The following is a 16,346-nucleotide window of genomic DNA, read 5'->3' on the forward strand; positions in this document are numbered from 1 at the left end:
CAGCCCCCACTGTCCCCCCACTGCCCCGCCCCTTCCCACCCAATCCCCACCGCCCCCCCCACTGCCCCGCCCCTTCCCACCCAGCCCCCACTGTCCCCCCACTGCCCCGCCCCTTCCCACCCAATCCCCCCCGCCCCGCCCCGCCCCGCCCCCACCGCCCCCCCACTGCCCCAGCTTGGCCCCGCCCTTTCCACATAACCCCGCCCATCAGCCCGACCCCTCCCTTACCTGCCCCCAGTCGGCTGTTGGGGCGGGGCGGGGCGGGGCGGGGGGAGGAGCGATCTCTGGTCACGTGGGGGGAGGGGCTAAACGCTCGCCCTGCAGCCACCCAACGCGGGGGGCGGGGGGGCGCGCGCGTGTTGCAGGCCACGTGCTCTGAACAGCCAATGGGCGGGTAGCGTTCCGTCGCTGACGAGACAAGACTGCGGGGCCGGAAGCGCATGCGCGCCCCCCACTGTGTTTACTGTGTCCATGGAAACAGCGAGGCCGTGTGCGCAGGCGCAGAAGTGATGGAGCCAGAGCGGCCGCGCCAGGGCGGGAGCCCGCAGGGGTGAGAGGTGCCAGGGCAACGGGGTCACGGGTGGGGTCAGAGGTCACCTGTATCCGCGGCCCGGTCGGGGCGGGGCTTGGTCTGGGGGGGCAGGGCACGTGGGGGCGGGGCTTGGTCTGGGGGGGCAGGGCACGTGGGGGCGGGGCTTGGTCTGGGGGCAGGGCACGTGGGGGCGGGGCTTGGTCTGGGGGCAGGGCATGGGGTGGGGCTTGGTCTGGGGGGCAGGGCACGTGGGGGCGGGGCTTGGTCTGGGGGGCAGGGCACGTGGGGGCGGGGCTTGGTCTGGGGGCAGGGCACGTGGGGGCGGGGCTTGGTCTGGGGGGCAGGGCACGTGGGGGCGGGGCTTGGTCTGGGGGGGCAGGGCACGTGGGGGCGGGGCTTGGTCTGGGGGCAGGGCATGGGGTGGGGCTTGGTCTGGGGGGCAGGGCACGTGGGGGCGGGGCTTGGTCTGGGGGGGCAGGGCACGTGGGGGCGGGGCTTGGTCTGGGGGGGCAGGGCACGTGGGGGCGGGGCTTGGTCTGGGGGCAGGGCATGGGGTGGGGCTTGGTCTGGGGGGCAGGGCACGTGGGGGCGGGGCTTGGTCTGGGGGGCAGGGCATGGGGCGGGGCTTGGTTTGGGGGCAGGGCATGGGGTGGGGCTTGGTCTGGGGGGCAGGGCACGTGGGGGCGGGGCTTGGTCTGGGGGGCAGGGCGTGGGGCGGGGCTTGGTCTGGGGGCAGGGCATGGGGTGGGGCTTGGTCTGGGGGGCAGGGCATGGGGCTGGGTGTGGGGCCATGGCCTGAGGGGGCAGGAGTCAGGACCAATGTTCCCACTAATCTTTGCCGTCCGCGTGCAGAATACGTTTGTTCTGTGCACCGAGGCGTGTGCGGATGGGCACCTCCGCTGGGGGCGCTCTGCGAATCAGCTGGGCAGCGCTGGAGTCTGCTCGGGGGCCACACAAGGGCCCGGCTCACAGGGACACTGGTCAGGCCCTGGGGCACATGTGGATTCAGGGTACCGCTGTCAGGAGTGCCTGCAGATGGGGCACGAGCGGGGCTGGATCGAGCCTCGGCCCTGCCCCCACAGCACAACCTCCCTTTGCATTTACAGAAGGGATGTTCGCGGCTCTTGCAGCCATAAAATAGAGCTGGAACCTGGCCCAGGTGAGCCTTGCAGCGGGGCTGCCTGAGGCTGCAGAGAGCCTGAGCTGAGCACTGAGAGCCGGGTCTGCCTGGGTCTGAGCTGACTGCTGGGCTAGGGAAGCTCCCTCTGCTGACCTGGTTTGAATGAGGCACTTTCTCCTTCCTCAGGGCAAACGGGCCGGCTCCGACGGAGCAAGCTGAGCCTCACAGCTGGGGAGAGATACGGGCGAGCAATGGAGAGACAGAGACGCCACCCAGCATGCCTGAGCTGCTACCCTGCCACGGAGAGAGATCGCCCTGCCCAGCAGTGATGGCTGGAGAAATGCCACCCAGCCAGGCAGAGATGGAGCCTTGTCTGGTTGAGATGCCCCCCTGCCATGGACACCCGGGGCGCAGCCTTGGAGAGCTGCCACCCTGCATGGTCGAGATGCTGCCCAGCAAGGCTGAGCAGCCCGAGGAGCAGCCGAGGCCGGTGCCCCGAGGGAAGTGCCTAATCCATAACTGGCAGGAGGAGGTAATTTCCCCTGGGTTTGCTGCAGAGCTGCTGCCTGCTGGTATGTGCAAATGCCGCATCCAGGCAGAGCACTGCCACATCCCTGCGGCCGCAGCCTGGCGTTGTCCCTGACCTACCACGCTGCATCAGACCAGTGGTCCGGCTGCTCTCCCCAGTGGGCTGGCCGCTGGAGCCGAGAAGCAGCACGCAGTTGCTGGGACCATGAAATGTGCTGCAAGCGTCGCTGTGGTGCCTTCCATGGCTGCAGGTTGTGGATTGGTCGGGCCAGCCCCAGCGTGTCTGCCTGAGCTTGCAGGTCCCTGCTGCTCTGGTCAGCATCCCAGGGAGCAGGGGGATGCTACAGAGTCCCATGGCAGTGTGGAGGGGCGCTGGAGGCTACACCGGAGCATTCCTGGTAGGAGGGCACATTTCTTACATTCTCCCCAGGCCGGCCAGGGCCATAACCTCCCCCCATCTTCCCCTCAGGCACTTCTGGCTCCTCACGCCCAGGCTAGGGCCAAATCTTGCTGCATCACGTCTCACAGATCCAGCTTTTTCCAGCCCATGCACACAGCTGAAACACCCCCAGGCTCCCATCCAACTGCCATCCCTCTCTCTGGCCTTGCCCACTGCAGTCCTGCCCCACTGGGACCCAGGGCTTTCCCCTAGCCCCTCACTTCCACCTCGTCACTCCTGCATGGGCGCCCCAGCGCACCTCAGCTGCTTGCCTGCACCTTCAAGGGCTTGCGAGGCCCATCTCCGCCCTCATATTATTGACGTGTCAACTTCAGCGCACCCCAGGACAAGACTCAGTGCATGTTTGGTCCGAACCCAGCCGCTCAGCGCTGGCCCCAATGTCCTGTCCTCCGCCATAGCCCCAGTGCCTGCTGGGATAAGGACCCACACGGTGTGGGGATTCAGAGACCCAAAGGGTTTGTCCTCTGGTAGATCCCCAGCTGGTTAAAAGACAGGAAACAAAGGGTCCTCTCCGACTGGAGAGAAGTAACTAGCGGTGTCCCCAAAGATCTGTCCTGGGCAAGCAGTGAGGCGACAACGTGCAGCTGATAAAAATCTGATTGATAAGATAGGTAAGTCCCAAGCAGACTGTGAAGGGATTTCACCAGACTAGGTGGGCGTGCAACAGAGCGGCAGATGGCATGCAGGGCTGATAAGTGCAAAGTAACGCGCAATCCCAACTGCACAAACGCAATGGTGGGGACTCAGTTAGCTGCTGTCACTCGAGAGAGATCCTGGGGTCACTGTGGCTAGTTCCTTGAAGACATCCACTCCGAGGGCAGCAGCCGCCATACGCAGACAGAACGTTGGGACTCACTGAGGGAGGGATACGGAATAAGACCGACGGTGCCACAGTGCCTGGGTATAAATCCACGGTTACTCCCACACCGTGAGCGCTGCGCGCAGATGTGGTCACATCTCAACACTGGACTCAGGAAACATTCAGAAAAGGGCAACAAATGGTCAGGGTGTGGAAGGCTGCCATGGCAGAAGAGATTAAGAAGAGAGGGACTTCTCAGCCGGGGAAAGAAAGGAGTAGCGAGCAGGGGAGCTGGGCGAAGGAGTCCTCCAGGTGAAGGAGGAGCCATTACTTGATCCCTGCTTGCCTGGACTGTACTGTGTGCTGAGTTTCTTTGGAGGACCATGTGCTGAGGCTAATGGCCTGCTAAGCAAAGCTGAGAGCTTCTTCACTAAGCTTTGATACCGTGGGGCCCCTGGACGATCGAGGTGCTAAAGGAGCACTCAGAGATGATAAAGTCCTAGCAGAGAAGCGAAATGAATTCTTTGCTTCAGTCTTCACGGCTGAAGATATTGGGAAGTTTCCCAAACCTGAACCATTTTTGTTTAGGTGACAAATCTGAGGAATTGTCCCAGACTGAGGTGTCATTAGAGGAGGTTTTGGAACAACGCGATAAACTGAACAGTAACAAGTCCCTGGGACCTGATGGCATCACCCCACAGTTCTGACAGAACTCCCATGGGAAACTGCGGAACTATTAACTGTGGGTTGTCCCCTAGCCTGTAAATCAGCCTCCGTACCTAACATGACGCCAATCTTTAAAAAAGTCTCTAGCGGTGATCCTGGCAATTGCAGACCAGTAAGTCTAATGTCAGTACCGGGCAAATTAGCTGTAACTATAGTAAAGAAAAGAATTGTCAGAGACATGGATGAGCATAATTTGTTGGACCAATGAGGACTTCTGTGGCTCCTTAAAGACTGACACGTTTATTTGGCAATAAGCTTTTGAGGGTCAAAACTACTTCATCAGATAAATCTGTTAATCTTTAAGGGCCCAGAGGACTCCTGATTGTTTTCACACATACAGACTAACACAGCGATGTCTCTCATAATTTGCTGGGGAAACGTCACCCTGATTAGTGGTATGGAACGGATGCCATTTGAAGCGAGATTAATAAGACTGGGACTTTTCAACTAAGATGAGCTGTGATCGAGGTCTATAAAATCATGACTGGTGGAAAAAGTGAATAAGGAAAAGTTCTTTACTCCTTCCCACAACTTAAGAACTAGGGGTCAGCCAATGAAATGAGTAGGGACAGGGTTAAAACAAAAGGAAGTTCCTTTTCACACAATGCACAGTCGAGCCGTGGGACTCCTTCCAGGGGATGTTGTGAACACCAAGACTACAACAGGATTCAAAACAGCTAGATAAATCCATGGGGGTGAGTCCATCAGGACGGGCAGGGATGCTGGCCCTGGCCTCTGCTTGTCAGAGGCTGGGAATGGTGACGGGGAGGGAGCATGTGGTGAGTCTCTGCTCTGTTCCCTCCCTCTGGGGCACCTGGCACTGGCCACTGTGGGCAGACGGGACACTGGGCTGGACGGGCCTTTGCTCTGCCCCAGCCTGGCCGCTCTTCTCTCTCTCTTGTGGTGAGGCAGCCCCTGGCCGATTCATCAGCTCAGGGGTGGCTCAGTGACGTGAGGTCTGCAATGGGAGGGTCCAGGGCCCTGGTGCCAATTTTACATCATCAGTGCCACACACCAAGGATGGAAGCAACCAGTGAGACCATCCAGTCGAGCCCCCGCCCGGCACAGGCCCTAGAGCCGCTCTGACCCCCTGCCCCGCACAGGCCCTAGAGCCGCTCTGACCCCCGCCCGGCACAGGCCCTAGAGCCGCTCTGACCCCCTGCCCGGCACAGGCCCTAGAGCCGCTCTGACCCCCTGCCCGGCACAGGCCCTAGAGCCGCTCTGACCCCCTGCCCGGCACAGGCCCTAGAGCCGCTCTGACCCCCTGCCCCGCACAGGCCCTAGAGCCGCTCTGACCCCCTGCCCGGCACAGGCCCTAGAGCCGCTCTGACCCCCCGCCCGGCACAGGCCCTAGAGCCGCTCTGACCCCCCGCCCGGCACAGGCCCTAGAGCCGCTCTGACCCCCCGCCCGGCACAGGCCCTAGGGCCGCTCTGACCCCCCGCCCGGCACAGGCCCTAGAGCCGCTCTGACCCCCCGCCCGGCACAGGCCCTAGAGCCGCTCTGACCCCCCGCCCGGCACAGGCCCTAGAGCCGCTCTGACCCCCTGCCCGGCACAGGCCCTAGAGCCGCTCTGACCCCCCGCCCGGCACAGGCCCTAGAGCCGCTCTGACCCCCGCCCGGCACAGGCCCTAGAGCCGCTCTGACCCCCCGCCCGGCACAGGCCCTAGAGCCGCTCTGACCCCCTGCCCGGCACAGGCCCTAGGGCCGCTCTGACCCCCTGCCCGGCACAGGCCCTAGAGCCGCTCTGACCCCCTGCCCCGCACAGGCCCTAGGGCCGCTCTGACCCCCTGCCCCGCACAGGCCCTAGAGCCGCTCTGACCCCCTGCCAGGCACAGGCCCTAGAGCCGCTCTGACCCCCCCGCCCGGCACAGGCCCTAGAGCCGCTCTGACCCCCTGCCCGGCACAGGCCCTAGGGCCGCTCTGACCCCCTGCCCGGCACAGGCCCTAGAGCCGCTCTGACCCCCTGCCCGGCACAGGCCCTAGAGCCGCTCTGACCCCCTGCCCCGCACAGGCCCTAGGGCCGCTCTGACCCCCTGCCCCGCACAGGCCCTAGAGCCGCTCTGACCCCCTGCCAGGCACAGGCCCTAGAGCCGCTCTGACCCCCTGCCCCGCACAGGCCCTAGGGCCGCTCTGACCCCCTGCCCCGCACAGGCCCTAGAGCCGCTCTGACCCCCCGCCCGGCACAGGCCCTAGAGCCGCTCTGACCCCCCTGCCCGGCACAGGCCCTAGGGCCGCTCTGACCCCCCGCCCGGCACAGGCCCTAGAGCCGCTCTGACCCCCCGCCCGGCACAGGCCCTAGAGCCGCTCTGACCCCCGCCCGGCACAGGCCCTAGAGCCGCTCTGACCCCCTGCCCCGCACAGGCCCTAGAGCCGCTCTGACCCCCCGCCCCGCACAGGCCCTAGAGCCGCTCTGACCCCCCGCCCGGCACAGGCCCTAGAGCCGCTCTGACCCCCTGCCCGGCACAGGCCCTAGAGCCGCTCTGACCCCCTGCCCGGCACAGGCCCTAGAGCCGCTCTGACCCCCCGCCCGGCACGGGCCCTAGGGCCGCTCTGACCCCCGCCCGGCACGGGCCCTAGGGCCGCTCTGACCCCCCGCCCGGCACAGGCCCTAGAGCCGCTCTGACCCCCCGCCCGGCACAGGCCCTAGGGCCGCTCTGACCCCCGCCCGGCACAGGCCCTAGGGCCGCTCTGACCCCCCGCCCGGCACAGGCCCTAGGGCCGCTCTGACCCCCCGCCAGGCACAGGCCCTAGAGCCGCTCTGACCCCCCGCCCCGCACAGGCCCTAGGGCCGCTCTGACCCCCTGCCCGGCACAGGCCCTAGAGCCGCTCTGACCCCCCGCCCGGCACAGGCCCTAGGGCCGCTCTGACCCCCGCCCGGCACAGGCCCTAGGGCCGCTCTGACCCCCCGCCCGGCACAGGCCCTAGAGCCGCTCTGACCCCCTGCCCGGCACAGGCCCTAGAGCCGCTCTGACCCCCCGCCCGGCACAGGCCCTAGAGCCGCTCTGACCCCCCGCCCGGCACAGGCCCTAGGGCCGCTCTGACCCCCCGCCCGGCACAGGCCCTAGAGCCGCTCTGACCCCCCGCCCGGCACAGGCCCTAGAGCCGCTCTGACCCCCCGCCCGGCACAGGCCCTAGAGCCGCTCTGACCCCCCTGCCCGGCACAGGCCCTAGAGCCGCTCTGACCCCCTGCCCCGCACAGGCCCTAGAGCCGCTCTGACCCCCCTGCCCGGCACAGGCCCTAGGGCCGCTCTGACCCCCTGCCCGGCACAGGCCCTAGAGCCGCTCTGACCCCCCTGCCCGGCACAGGCCCTAGGGCCGCTCTGACCCCCCTGCCCGGCACAGGCCCTAGAGCCGCTCTGACCCCCTGCCCGGCACAGGCCCTAGAGCCGCTCTGACCCCCCGCCCGGCACAGGCCCTAGAGCCGCTCTGACCCCCTGCCCGGCACAGGCCCTAGAGCCGCTCTGACCCCCCGCCCGGCACAGGCCCTAGAGCCGCTCTGACCCCCCTGCCCGGCACAGGCCCTAGGGCCGCTCTGACCCCCTGCCCGGCACAGGCCCTAGGGCCGCTCTGACCCCCTGCCCGGCACAGGCCCTAGGGTTAATCTGACCCCTTTCTGGGCGAGGGTGGAGCAGTCTCTTGGTTTAATTCGTGTTTGGCGGAGGCTGGACTTTTAGGAGCCGGTCCAGCCTGGAGTTAACTCTGCTGGAGCATCCCCGCGCCGAGCAGTAAACAGTAGCTCCCCGCACCGTGAAACGTCGTCACTTCAGTTCCTGTCTGGCTTCGGCATCCAGCTGTTGTGTTACAGCTTCCCCTGCGACCGCGAGCCCCGTCAGCACGGCCGCCTTGCAGACACGAACCCGGCACCTCGGCCGGCTTTCTGCCAGGGCCTGCCCCAGGAGGAGTCATCGGGCAGCGTGGCGGGGCAAGGGGAGCGTGGGGTGGGATGCCTGGCGGGTGGGGGACGGACTGGGCGGTTTGGTGCCATCCACACCCCTTTCCGTCCCCAGGGCCAAGGGCTGGCGCTCCTCTGGGCCCAACGGGACGGTCCGGGCCCCGTGTGTCCCTGCTGCACTGTCGGGGCTTGTGCTGGGCTCGGTCTCCTGGCCGCTGCTGCAGTGTGGGAGGCTGCCGAGGGGCAGGTGTGGCGCAGAGCGCAGGGGCTCCCCGGGAGCATGGAGCGCGGGGGAAGCAGCTGCTGAGCTTGGGGTGAGCCGCGCTCCGAACCCCGTCTTCACAGGCTGCCTAGCTCCGGCCCCGCATGGCTTCCCCCCTCCCCCATGGCGTGTGCCCCCTGGAGCAATGCTGCTTGTTTGCAGAGAGCCACGGAGGAGCTGGATCGCGTGCCGAGCGCGGTGCCGCTCAGCGAGGGCTTCGTCTACCGGCACGGGCACCGCGGGCTGCTCACCCTGCAGTACCTCTTGCAGCTGGCCGACAGCACCACCATGAAGGATTCCTACCGCAGCCCCCGCAGCACCGGGCTGCCTGTGCGAGGTGAGGCCCGGGGCAGGCGCCGTGGGGGTTTCGCCAGCCGGGCGTGAGGGCGCTCATCTGCTCTGGGGCCTGCAGGCTGTCTGCCTGGGCAGCGTGGGAACTGGCAGCCACGTCTGTGGCAGGATGGGTGCCCCACCTCTGCCGTGGCAGGGGCCCGCCTGGCGTGGGGCAGTGTCAGGCCATCTTAGCCCTTCTCCCCACTACTGCCCTGTGTGTATGCCACTGGGCTGCGGCTGGCTCTGGGGTGGGGCATGCCAGCTGCCTCACATGGGACAGGAACCGAAGACATCAGTGCGCAGACCAAGCTGTGCCGTGGTGGGCCGGCCCAGCGCCCCAGCATCCCGTGTGGCAGTGGGGGCCAGAGGGACGCAGTGGGAACGGCCTGTGCTCCATGCTGCTGTAATGCTGTGTGAACAGCCCCTGCCTTACAGCCAGCTCCCCACCCACCCACGGGGGGCCCTGAAAGTAAACCTCTGGCTGGCTGCCATGTGACCCCCCCAAGCCACTCCCTGTGCAGCTGGTGCTCGTGGGCTCCCCCAATGCCCTTCACCCCCTCCCCCAGAGCAGTGAGGGGCAGCCTAGGCCCGGGAGCAGCCTCCTTCACCGCAGAGGGCTGCCGATTGTCCTACCCCAGACGCTGTCCCGGGCCAGGCAGTTCTGCTCCCTGCGCTCACGTGCCTAGAACATGCGGGGGAAGGCTGAACCGGAGCAGCACTGTGCCCGGCTCCCACAGTCAGTGCTGGGTGCAGTCAGCAGGCACCTCCCTCTACGTGCCGGGGTGCGGTGACGGCGGTAGGGAAAGCGGCAGGGACGGACGCCAGCCGCATCTGGCAGCCCTGCACAGGGGCACCGGCCACAGAACGACTCACGCCCCCCACACAGACCCCCGGGGCTGCATGTGGCCTCAGGCACCCACCACTGCCCTGGGCCTGGAGGCAGCTGCAGGCCCTGTCCTGGTGTAGGACTGTGCCGCCCTGCCCCTCCTGGGCTGCCCACCCCGCGCCGCACCCTCAGCGGGGCTCAGTCCAGCCCCGGCGTTGTGACCCCAGGCGCTGACGTACCCTTCTCCCTGCAGGCCCGCGGGAGGCCATGCTGGAGTTCATGCTGTACCAGAAATACCGGTGAGTCTGCTGCCCCTTCCCCGCCCAGGGCAGGCCCCAGCGGGCAGGGCAGGGCCGGCGGGAGTGGCAAGGGGCTGGCCCCTAGCTCAGCTGAGCCCTGTGGGAACATCCCCAGCCTGGGGGGCAAGGGGGTCAGCTGCATCGGGCACCTGGCCGGCCGTGCCGCAGCCCAGACGGGCTTCCCAGCTCGGGCAGCAGCTCCGCTGGCCTGTTCTGACCCGCAGTGCGGGCGTGGGGCTCCAGCAGAGGCAGGGCCACCCCCTCCCCAGCACTGCAGTGTCCCCCCTGGCTCTCCTGAGCACACGGGGCCTGAGCACTAGCCCCCCCCCCCGCCAGCTGCCCCGGGAACGCAGGCGAGGCCTGAGGCGCGGAGCCACTGGGCCACATCACGCTCTGGGCCTGGGGGTTTCCTGTTGCTTTTCCTGCCGGTGGCCAGGCGCCCGGCCCTGCGATAAGGGGCCTGGGAAAGCAGAGCGACTGGGACGGCGCCGGGAGGACTGGCCGGGGGGGTGGGGCAGAGGCACCTCATGCTGCTGTCGCTGGGCCTGGGGGGTACAGGGCAGGGCACTGGGCTGCCAGGACAGAGGAGTCTGTCCCGCTCCCCGCAGAGCCAGCCCCTGGGGGCGCAGCCAAGCCCTGCTCACTGACATCTGCCTGCTCACCCAGGCTGGGGCTCTGGCGCCCTGGGGTGTGGGGGGGTGCTCTAGGCTCCGCCCCGGGGGCAGCTGGGCGAGGCTCCACGCAGGCCCCACCCACTGGGGGTGGGGCTCTGGCACCCTGGGGTGTGGGGGATGCTCTAGGCTCCGCCCCGGGGGCAGCTGGGCGAGGCTCCACGCAGGCCCCACCCACTGGGGGTGGGGCTCTGGCACCCTGGGGTGTGGGGGATGCTCTAGGCTCCGCCCCGGGGGGCAGCTGGGCGAGGCTCCACGCAGGCCCCACCCACTGGGGGTGGGGCTCTGGCACCCTGGGGTGTGGGGGGTGCTCTAGGCTCCGCCCCGGGGGCAGCTGGGCGAGGCTCCACGCAGGCCCCACCCACTGGGGGTGGGGCTCTGGCACCCTGGGGTGTGGGGGATGCTCTAGGCTCCGCCCCAGGGGGCAGCTGGGCGAGGCTCCATGCAGGCCCCACCCACTGGGGGTGGGGCTCTGAAGCCTGGCCCCGCGAGGCGACAGGATGGTCCCCTGGGGCAGGCCTGGGGAGCCCCGGCCAGCACGTGGCTGCGGCCAGTCGCTCGGTGACCCGGGTCTCTCTGCAGGAAGGAGACCCTGACGGAGCTTGACCCTCCCGCCGGGCCCATGGCGTCGCTCTCCACCACCCACCGGGACTTCCGCAAGGAGGGCTTCCGGCCCGCACCGCCACCCCCCAGCAGGGTGAGCGCTGGGCCCAGGGCTCTGCCCCCCGGACCGCTGGGGGCATGGGCAGCTGGCAGGACACGGGGCCGGCCTGTTCCTGGGGCCCAGCAGGGTTGGGGGTGCCCAGGGGGTGGCTGGGACATGCCGGGGGGTCCCAGGGGCACTGCGACGGACGCGGCTCCCTGTGCAGTGACTGGCACTCACGGCTGATGGGCACCGTCTGCCTTCTGCCTCTGCCAGCCCCACGACTATTGCCGGGAGCAGCCCCAGACCTTCTGGCTGGAGAGCGCCCGCCAGCTGCCTGTAAGTACCCCGCTCCCTGTGAGCACCCCGCTCCCCGCCAGCTCCCTGTGAGTACCCCGCTCCCTGCCAGCTGCCTGTAAGTACCCCGCTCCCTGTGAGTACCCCGCTCCCCGCCAGCTCCCTGTGAGCACCGCGCTCCCCCCCAGCTGCCTGTGAGCACCCCGCTCCCCGCCAGCTGCCTGTGAGCACCCCGCTCCCTGTGAGCACCCCGCTCCCCGCCAGCTCCCTGTGAGCACCCCGCTCCCTGTGAGCACCCCGCTCCCCGCCAGCTCCCTGTGAGCACCCCGCTCCCTGCCAGTTGCCTGTGAGTACCCCGCTCCCCGCCAGCTGCCTGTAAGTACCCCGCTCCCTGTGAGCACCCCGCTCCCCACCAGCTCCCTGTGAGCACCCCGCTCCCTGTGAGCACCCTGCTCCCTGCCAGTTGCCTGTGAGTACCCCGCTCCCCGCCAGCTGCCTGTAAGTACCCCGCTCCCTGTGAGCACCCCGCTCCCCACCAGCTGCCTGTGAGTACCCCGCTCCCCGCCAGCTGCCTGTAAGTACCCCGCTCCCTGTGAGCACCCCGCTCCCTGCCAGCTGCCTGTGAGTACCCCGCTCCCCGCCAGCTGCCTGTAAGTACCCCGCTCCCTGTGAGCACCCCGCTCCCCGCCAGCTGCCTGTGAGCACCGCGCTCCCCGCCAGCTGCCTGTGAGCACCCCGCTCCCCGCCAGCTGCCTGTGAGTACCCCACTCTGTCAGCTGCCTGTGAGTACCCCGCTCCCCGCCAGCTGCCTGTGAGTACCCCGCTCCCCGCCAGCTGCCTGTGAGTACCCCGCTCCCTGTGAGCACCCCGCTCCCGCCAGCTGCCTGTGAGCACCCCGCTCCCTGCCAGCTGCCTGTGAGTACCCCACTCTGTCAGCTGCCTGTGAGTACCCCACTCTGTCAGCTGCCTGTGAGTACCCCGCTCCCCGCCAGCTGCCTGTGAGTACCCCACTCTGTCAGCTGCCTGTGAGTACCCCGCTCCCCGCCAGCAAGGCTGCCTCAGGCTACCCCCTCCCCAGCCACTCCTACCTGCATCCCAGGCAGCTGCTGGCAGCCCTGGGCCTGACCCCCCCCCCCTTCTTTTGCTCCGGACTGAGCACAGCAAGCCAAACCCAGAGCACTGCCCTGTCACTACCACCCTCTCCGGCTGCAGCTGTCTGCCCCGCCCCCTGCTCTGTCCACCTGGGTCGCTGCCCAATTCCTCTTCTTTCAGGGCGTCTCCAACATCCGCGCGGAGGACACCCCCTTCCGACGGAACGCGGCCTTCAGCACCCCCGTCAGCGAGTCCCTGGACCAGCCCCTGCCCTACGCCCCCGAGAACTACCCCAGGCTCTAGCGCCTGCGGGCAATAAAGAGTGGATGGGCCCAGCTGTGGGCGTGAGGCTGGGGGCTCCGCGCTGGGCAGGCGTGGCTGTGGGCAGACCTGGCATTGCCACTCATCTGCACTGTGCTCAGCCTGCGGGCAGTTCCACAAGGCGAGGCCGGTGGCCGCTGGGGGGCAGAGGCAGCAGTGGTCAGCCCTGCCTCCCGTGGGCCTGCACAGGGCTCCGCCCGCCCTCGCTCTCCGGCCCCAGAGCCTCCCCTGCGGAGCAGACACGGACCCTGCTCAGGCCCCTCCCGCCTTGCAGAGTCCTGCAGGGAGGGCCCGGCCCGGCCCACTGCCCCCCCAAGGTCAGGAATGGAGGGGGGGCCAATATCAGTCCTGCCAGGCAGGGCCCCATGGGCGCCAGCAAAGGGACTGGCTGGGCGGCCAGCGCTGAGCTTATGGACGGGATCCAGCCACACGGGCAGGGCAGCGAGCGGGCCCCTCCCACAGCACAGGAATGAGCACACCCCCTAAGCAGCCAAGGCACCCAGCCCCCCCCCAGGACAGCCGCGCGGGGCGGGGTCTCTGCCCCCCCCCAGGACAGCCACGCGGGGCGGGGTCTCTGCCCCTCCCCCAGGACAGCCGCGCGGGGCGGTGTCTCTGCCCACCCCCCCAGGACAGCCGCGCGGGGCGGTGTCTCTGCCCACCCCCCCAGGACAGCCGCGCGGGGCGGTGTCTCTGCCCACCCCCCAGGACAGCCGCGCGGGGCGGTGTCTCTGCCCACCCCCCCAGGACAGCCGCGCGGGGCGGTGTCTCTGCTCCCCCCCCAGGACAGCCGCGCGGGGCGGTGTCTCTGCTCCCCCCCAGGACAGCCGCGCGGGGCGGTGTCTCTGCTCCCCCCCAGGACAGCCGCGCGGGGCGGTGTCTCTGCTCCCCCCCAGGACAGCCGCGCGGGGCGGTGTCTCTGCCCCCCCCAGGACAGCCGCGCGGGGCGGTGTCTCTGCTCCCCCCCAGGACAGCCGCGCGGGGCGGTGTCTCTGCTCCCCCCCAGGACAGCCGCGCGGGGCGGTGTCTCTGCCCCCCCCAGGACAGCCGCGCGGGGCGGTGTCTCTGCCCCCCCCAGGACAGCCGCGCGGGGCGGTGTCTCTGCCCCCCCAGGAAGAGGCAGGGCCAGGCGCTCCGGTTCAGGAAGTCTGTATTTCAGCCCAGTCGTGCCGTTTGATCCCGCTGTTTCCTCCCCGGCGATCGTGGGCCCTTGGCCAGCCCACGGGGAGTCCCGGGCTAGGGGCTGGCTGCCTTGGGCCTGAACCAGGCCCCTGCAGTGGCGGAGGGAGCCACTCCCCCCCCCCCAGCCAAGGGCCAGCCCTGGCCCTCCCCCCCGCCTGGGGCTGCGCCCTGCAGAGCGAGGGCAGGTGCCCCGGGGGAGCAGCCAGGCCCTGGGGCGATGGGCTCAGAGCCAGCTGGGCCCGGGGGCGAGGCTGGTGGGCTCAGAGCCAGCCGAGCCTGTAGGGGGCCGGGTTACGGAGACGCCGGGCCCCGGCCCAGGGCTCTCCGCGCCCCACGTCTGCCAGCAGAGCAGGGCCCCCGGCCGGCTGGGTGGGGCTGCAGTCCGTCGGCACAGCCGCTGCCAGCCTGCGTGCTGGGCGCCCCTGCCAGAGGCGGGGCTCAGCGCCGGATCCCGCTCGGGGCAGGGCGGCCTCAGATGACGCCGTCGTCCGTCCGCTCGCCCAGCAGCCAGTACGTCCGCATCTTCCCTTTGCCCTGCAAGCCAGGGGGCGGGTCAGGCCGGCGCCGGGGCCCCAGAGCGTCTTCCCCGCGCCTGGGCGGGAGCCACGTTCCCCTCCGTGGAGCTGGGCTGCCCACGCCCGGGCGCTGCCCGCCCTCCGGGGCCGTCGGCTCCGGCTCCATCCCCGCCGGACCCGCCCCCTCACCTTCATCTCCACGTCCCCGCCAGCCCCGCCCCCCGGCTGGACCTGCCCCCTCACCTTCATCTCCAAGTCCCCGCTGGGCCCGCCCCGCCCGTCCCGCCAGCCCCGCCCCCCGGCTGGACCCGCCCCCTCACCTTTATCTCCACGTCCCCGCCAGCCCCGCCCCCCCGGCGGGACCCGCCCCCTCACCTTCATCTCCACGTCCCCGCCGGACCCGCCCCCTCACCTTCATCTCCATGTCCCCGCTGGGCCCGGCCGGCCCGTCCCGCCAGCCCCACCCCCCGGCTGGACCCGCCCCCTCACCTTCATCTCCACGTCCCCGCTGGGCCCAGCCGGCCCGTCTCGCCAGCCCCGCCCCCCGGCTGGACCCGCCCCCTCACCTTCATCTCCACATCCCCGCTGGGCCCGGCCGGCCCGTCCCGCCAGCCCCGCCCCCTGGCTGGACCCGCCCCCTCACTTTCATCTCCACGTCCCCGCTGGGCCCGGCCGGCCCGTCTCGCCAGCCCCGCCCCCCGGCTGGACCCGCCCCCTCACCTTCATCTCCACATCCCCGCTGGGCCCGTCCGGCCCGTCCCGCCAGCCCCGCCCCCCGGCTGGACCCGCCCCCTCACCTTCATCTCCACATCCCCGCTGGGCCCGCCCCACCCGTCCCGCCAGCCCCGCCCCCCGGCTGGACCCGCCCCCTCACATTCATCTCCACGTCCCCACTGGGCCCGGCCGGCCCGTCCCGCCAGCCCCGCCCCCCGGCTGGACCCGCCCCCTCACCTTCATCTCCACGTCCCCGCTGGGCCCGTCTGGCCCGTCCCGCCCCCCGTCTGGACCCGCCCCCTCACCTTCATCTCCACATCCCCGCTGGGCCCGGCCGGCCCGTCCCGCCAGCCCCACCCCCCGGCTGGACCCGCCCCCTCACCTTCATCTCCAAGTCCCCGCCGGGCCCGACCGGCCCGTCCCGCCAGCCCCGCCCCCCGGCTGGACCCGCCCCCTCACCTTCATCTCCACGTCCCCGCTGGACCCGCCCCCTCACCTTCATCTCCACGTCCCCGCTGGGCCCGTCTGGCCCGTCCCGCCCCCCGGCGGGACCCGCCCCCTCACCTTCATCTCCAGGTCCCCGCTGGGCCCAGCCGGCCCGTCCCGCCAGCCCCGCCCCCCAGCTGGACCCGCCCCTGGCTGGACCCGCCCCCTCACCTTCATCTCCACGTCCCCGCGCAGCCCCAGCTCGAAGCAGCCGAACTCGTCCAGGATCCCCTTGGTGGCGGCCGAGACGTGGATCTTCAGCGCTGGGGCACAGAGGGGGAGGGTCACCCGGGGCCGAAGGGGCGGGGCTGCTCGGGGGGCTGCTGGGCAGTTCCCGCGGCCTCTCCCTCCTCCCTGGGGCCAGGCCCAGACCATGCCCGTTGCTGTACCCCCGGCGTGGGGCACTCACCCTGACCGCTGGACTCCATGCGCGAGGCCGTGTTCACCGTGTCCCCGAACAGGCAGTACCGGGGCATCTTCAGGCCCACCACCCCGGCGCAGACAGGGCCTGTGGGGCAGGGAGCCGTCACCTCTGCCCGACCCCAGCCCCCTCCCCTCCGCCAGGCCCCCGTCCTGCTGGTGACTTGGGTGTGGGGGGAGCAGTGGGGCCAGTCCCTCCTGCTGCGTGTGGGGCGGGGATCGTATTCCCG

General features: G+C 69.7%; 2 protein-coding genes across 4 annotated transcripts in view; one reads left to right on the forward strand and one right to left on the reverse strand.

Moving 5' to 3' along the window:
- The first annotated feature begins 389 nt into the window (after nucleotides 1-389).
- On the forward strand, nucleotides 390-12,816 carry SPAG8 (sperm associated antigen 8). 3 transcript variants are annotated; one of them, XM_075918192.2, is made up of 7 exons: nucleotides 392-550; nucleotides 1,839-2,184; nucleotides 8,483-8,657; nucleotides 9,733-9,778; nucleotides 11,032-11,146; nucleotides 11,369-11,431; nucleotides 12,662-12,816. In XM_075918192.2, the coding sequence occupies exons 1-7, from the start codon at nucleotides 441-443 to the stop codon at nucleotides 12,782-12,784; spliced, it is 978 nt and encodes a 325-aa protein (XP_075774307.2). In that variant the 5' UTR covers nucleotides 392-440; the 3' UTR covers nucleotides 12,785-12,816. The 3 variants fall into 3 exon arrangements, with proteins under 3 accessions (XP_075774308.2, XP_075774307.2, XP_089635636.1); XM_075918193.2 differs by lacking the exon at nucleotides 11,032-11,146 and having other exon boundaries at nucleotides 390-550; XM_089779510.1 differs by lacking the exon at nucleotides 11,369-11,431.
- A 1,116-nt stretch (nucleotides 12,817-13,932) lies between these two features.
- The window catches only part of NPR2 (natriuretic peptide receptor 2), a 54,916-nt gene continuing 52,502 nt past the window's right edge, over nucleotides 13,933-16,346 (reverse strand). Inside the window, 3 exon segments of the mRNA XM_089779547.1 lie at nucleotides 13,933-14,515; nucleotides 15,868-15,959; nucleotides 16,106-16,204. Coding sequence (XP_089635673.1) covers nucleotides 14,453-14,515; nucleotides 15,868-15,959; nucleotides 16,106-16,204 — 254 coding nt within the window. The 3' untranslated portion in view covers nucleotides 13,933-14,452.

The sequence above is a fragment of the Pelodiscus sinensis genome, chromosome 6, assembly GCF_052426305.1.
Source record: "Pelodiscus sinensis isolate ZL-2025 chromosome 6, ASM5242630v1, whole genome shotgun sequence".
Lineage (NCBI taxonomy): Eukaryota > Metazoa > Chordata > Testudines > Trionychidae > Pelodiscus > Pelodiscus sinensis.

Coding starts and splice junctions, on each gene's coding strand:
- SPAG8 (XM_075918192.2), top strand. CDS start 441: ATGCGCGCCCCCCACTGTGTTTACTGTGTCCATGGAAACAGCGAGGCC. Junction 9,779..11,031: donor ATGCTGTACCAGAAATACCG/GTGAGTCTGCTG, acceptor GTCTCTCTGCAG/GAAGGAGACCCTGACGGAGC. Junction 11,147..11,368: donor CACCGCCACCCCCCAGCAGG/GTGAGCGCTGGG, acceptor TGCCTCTGCCAG/CCCCACGACTATTGCCGGGA.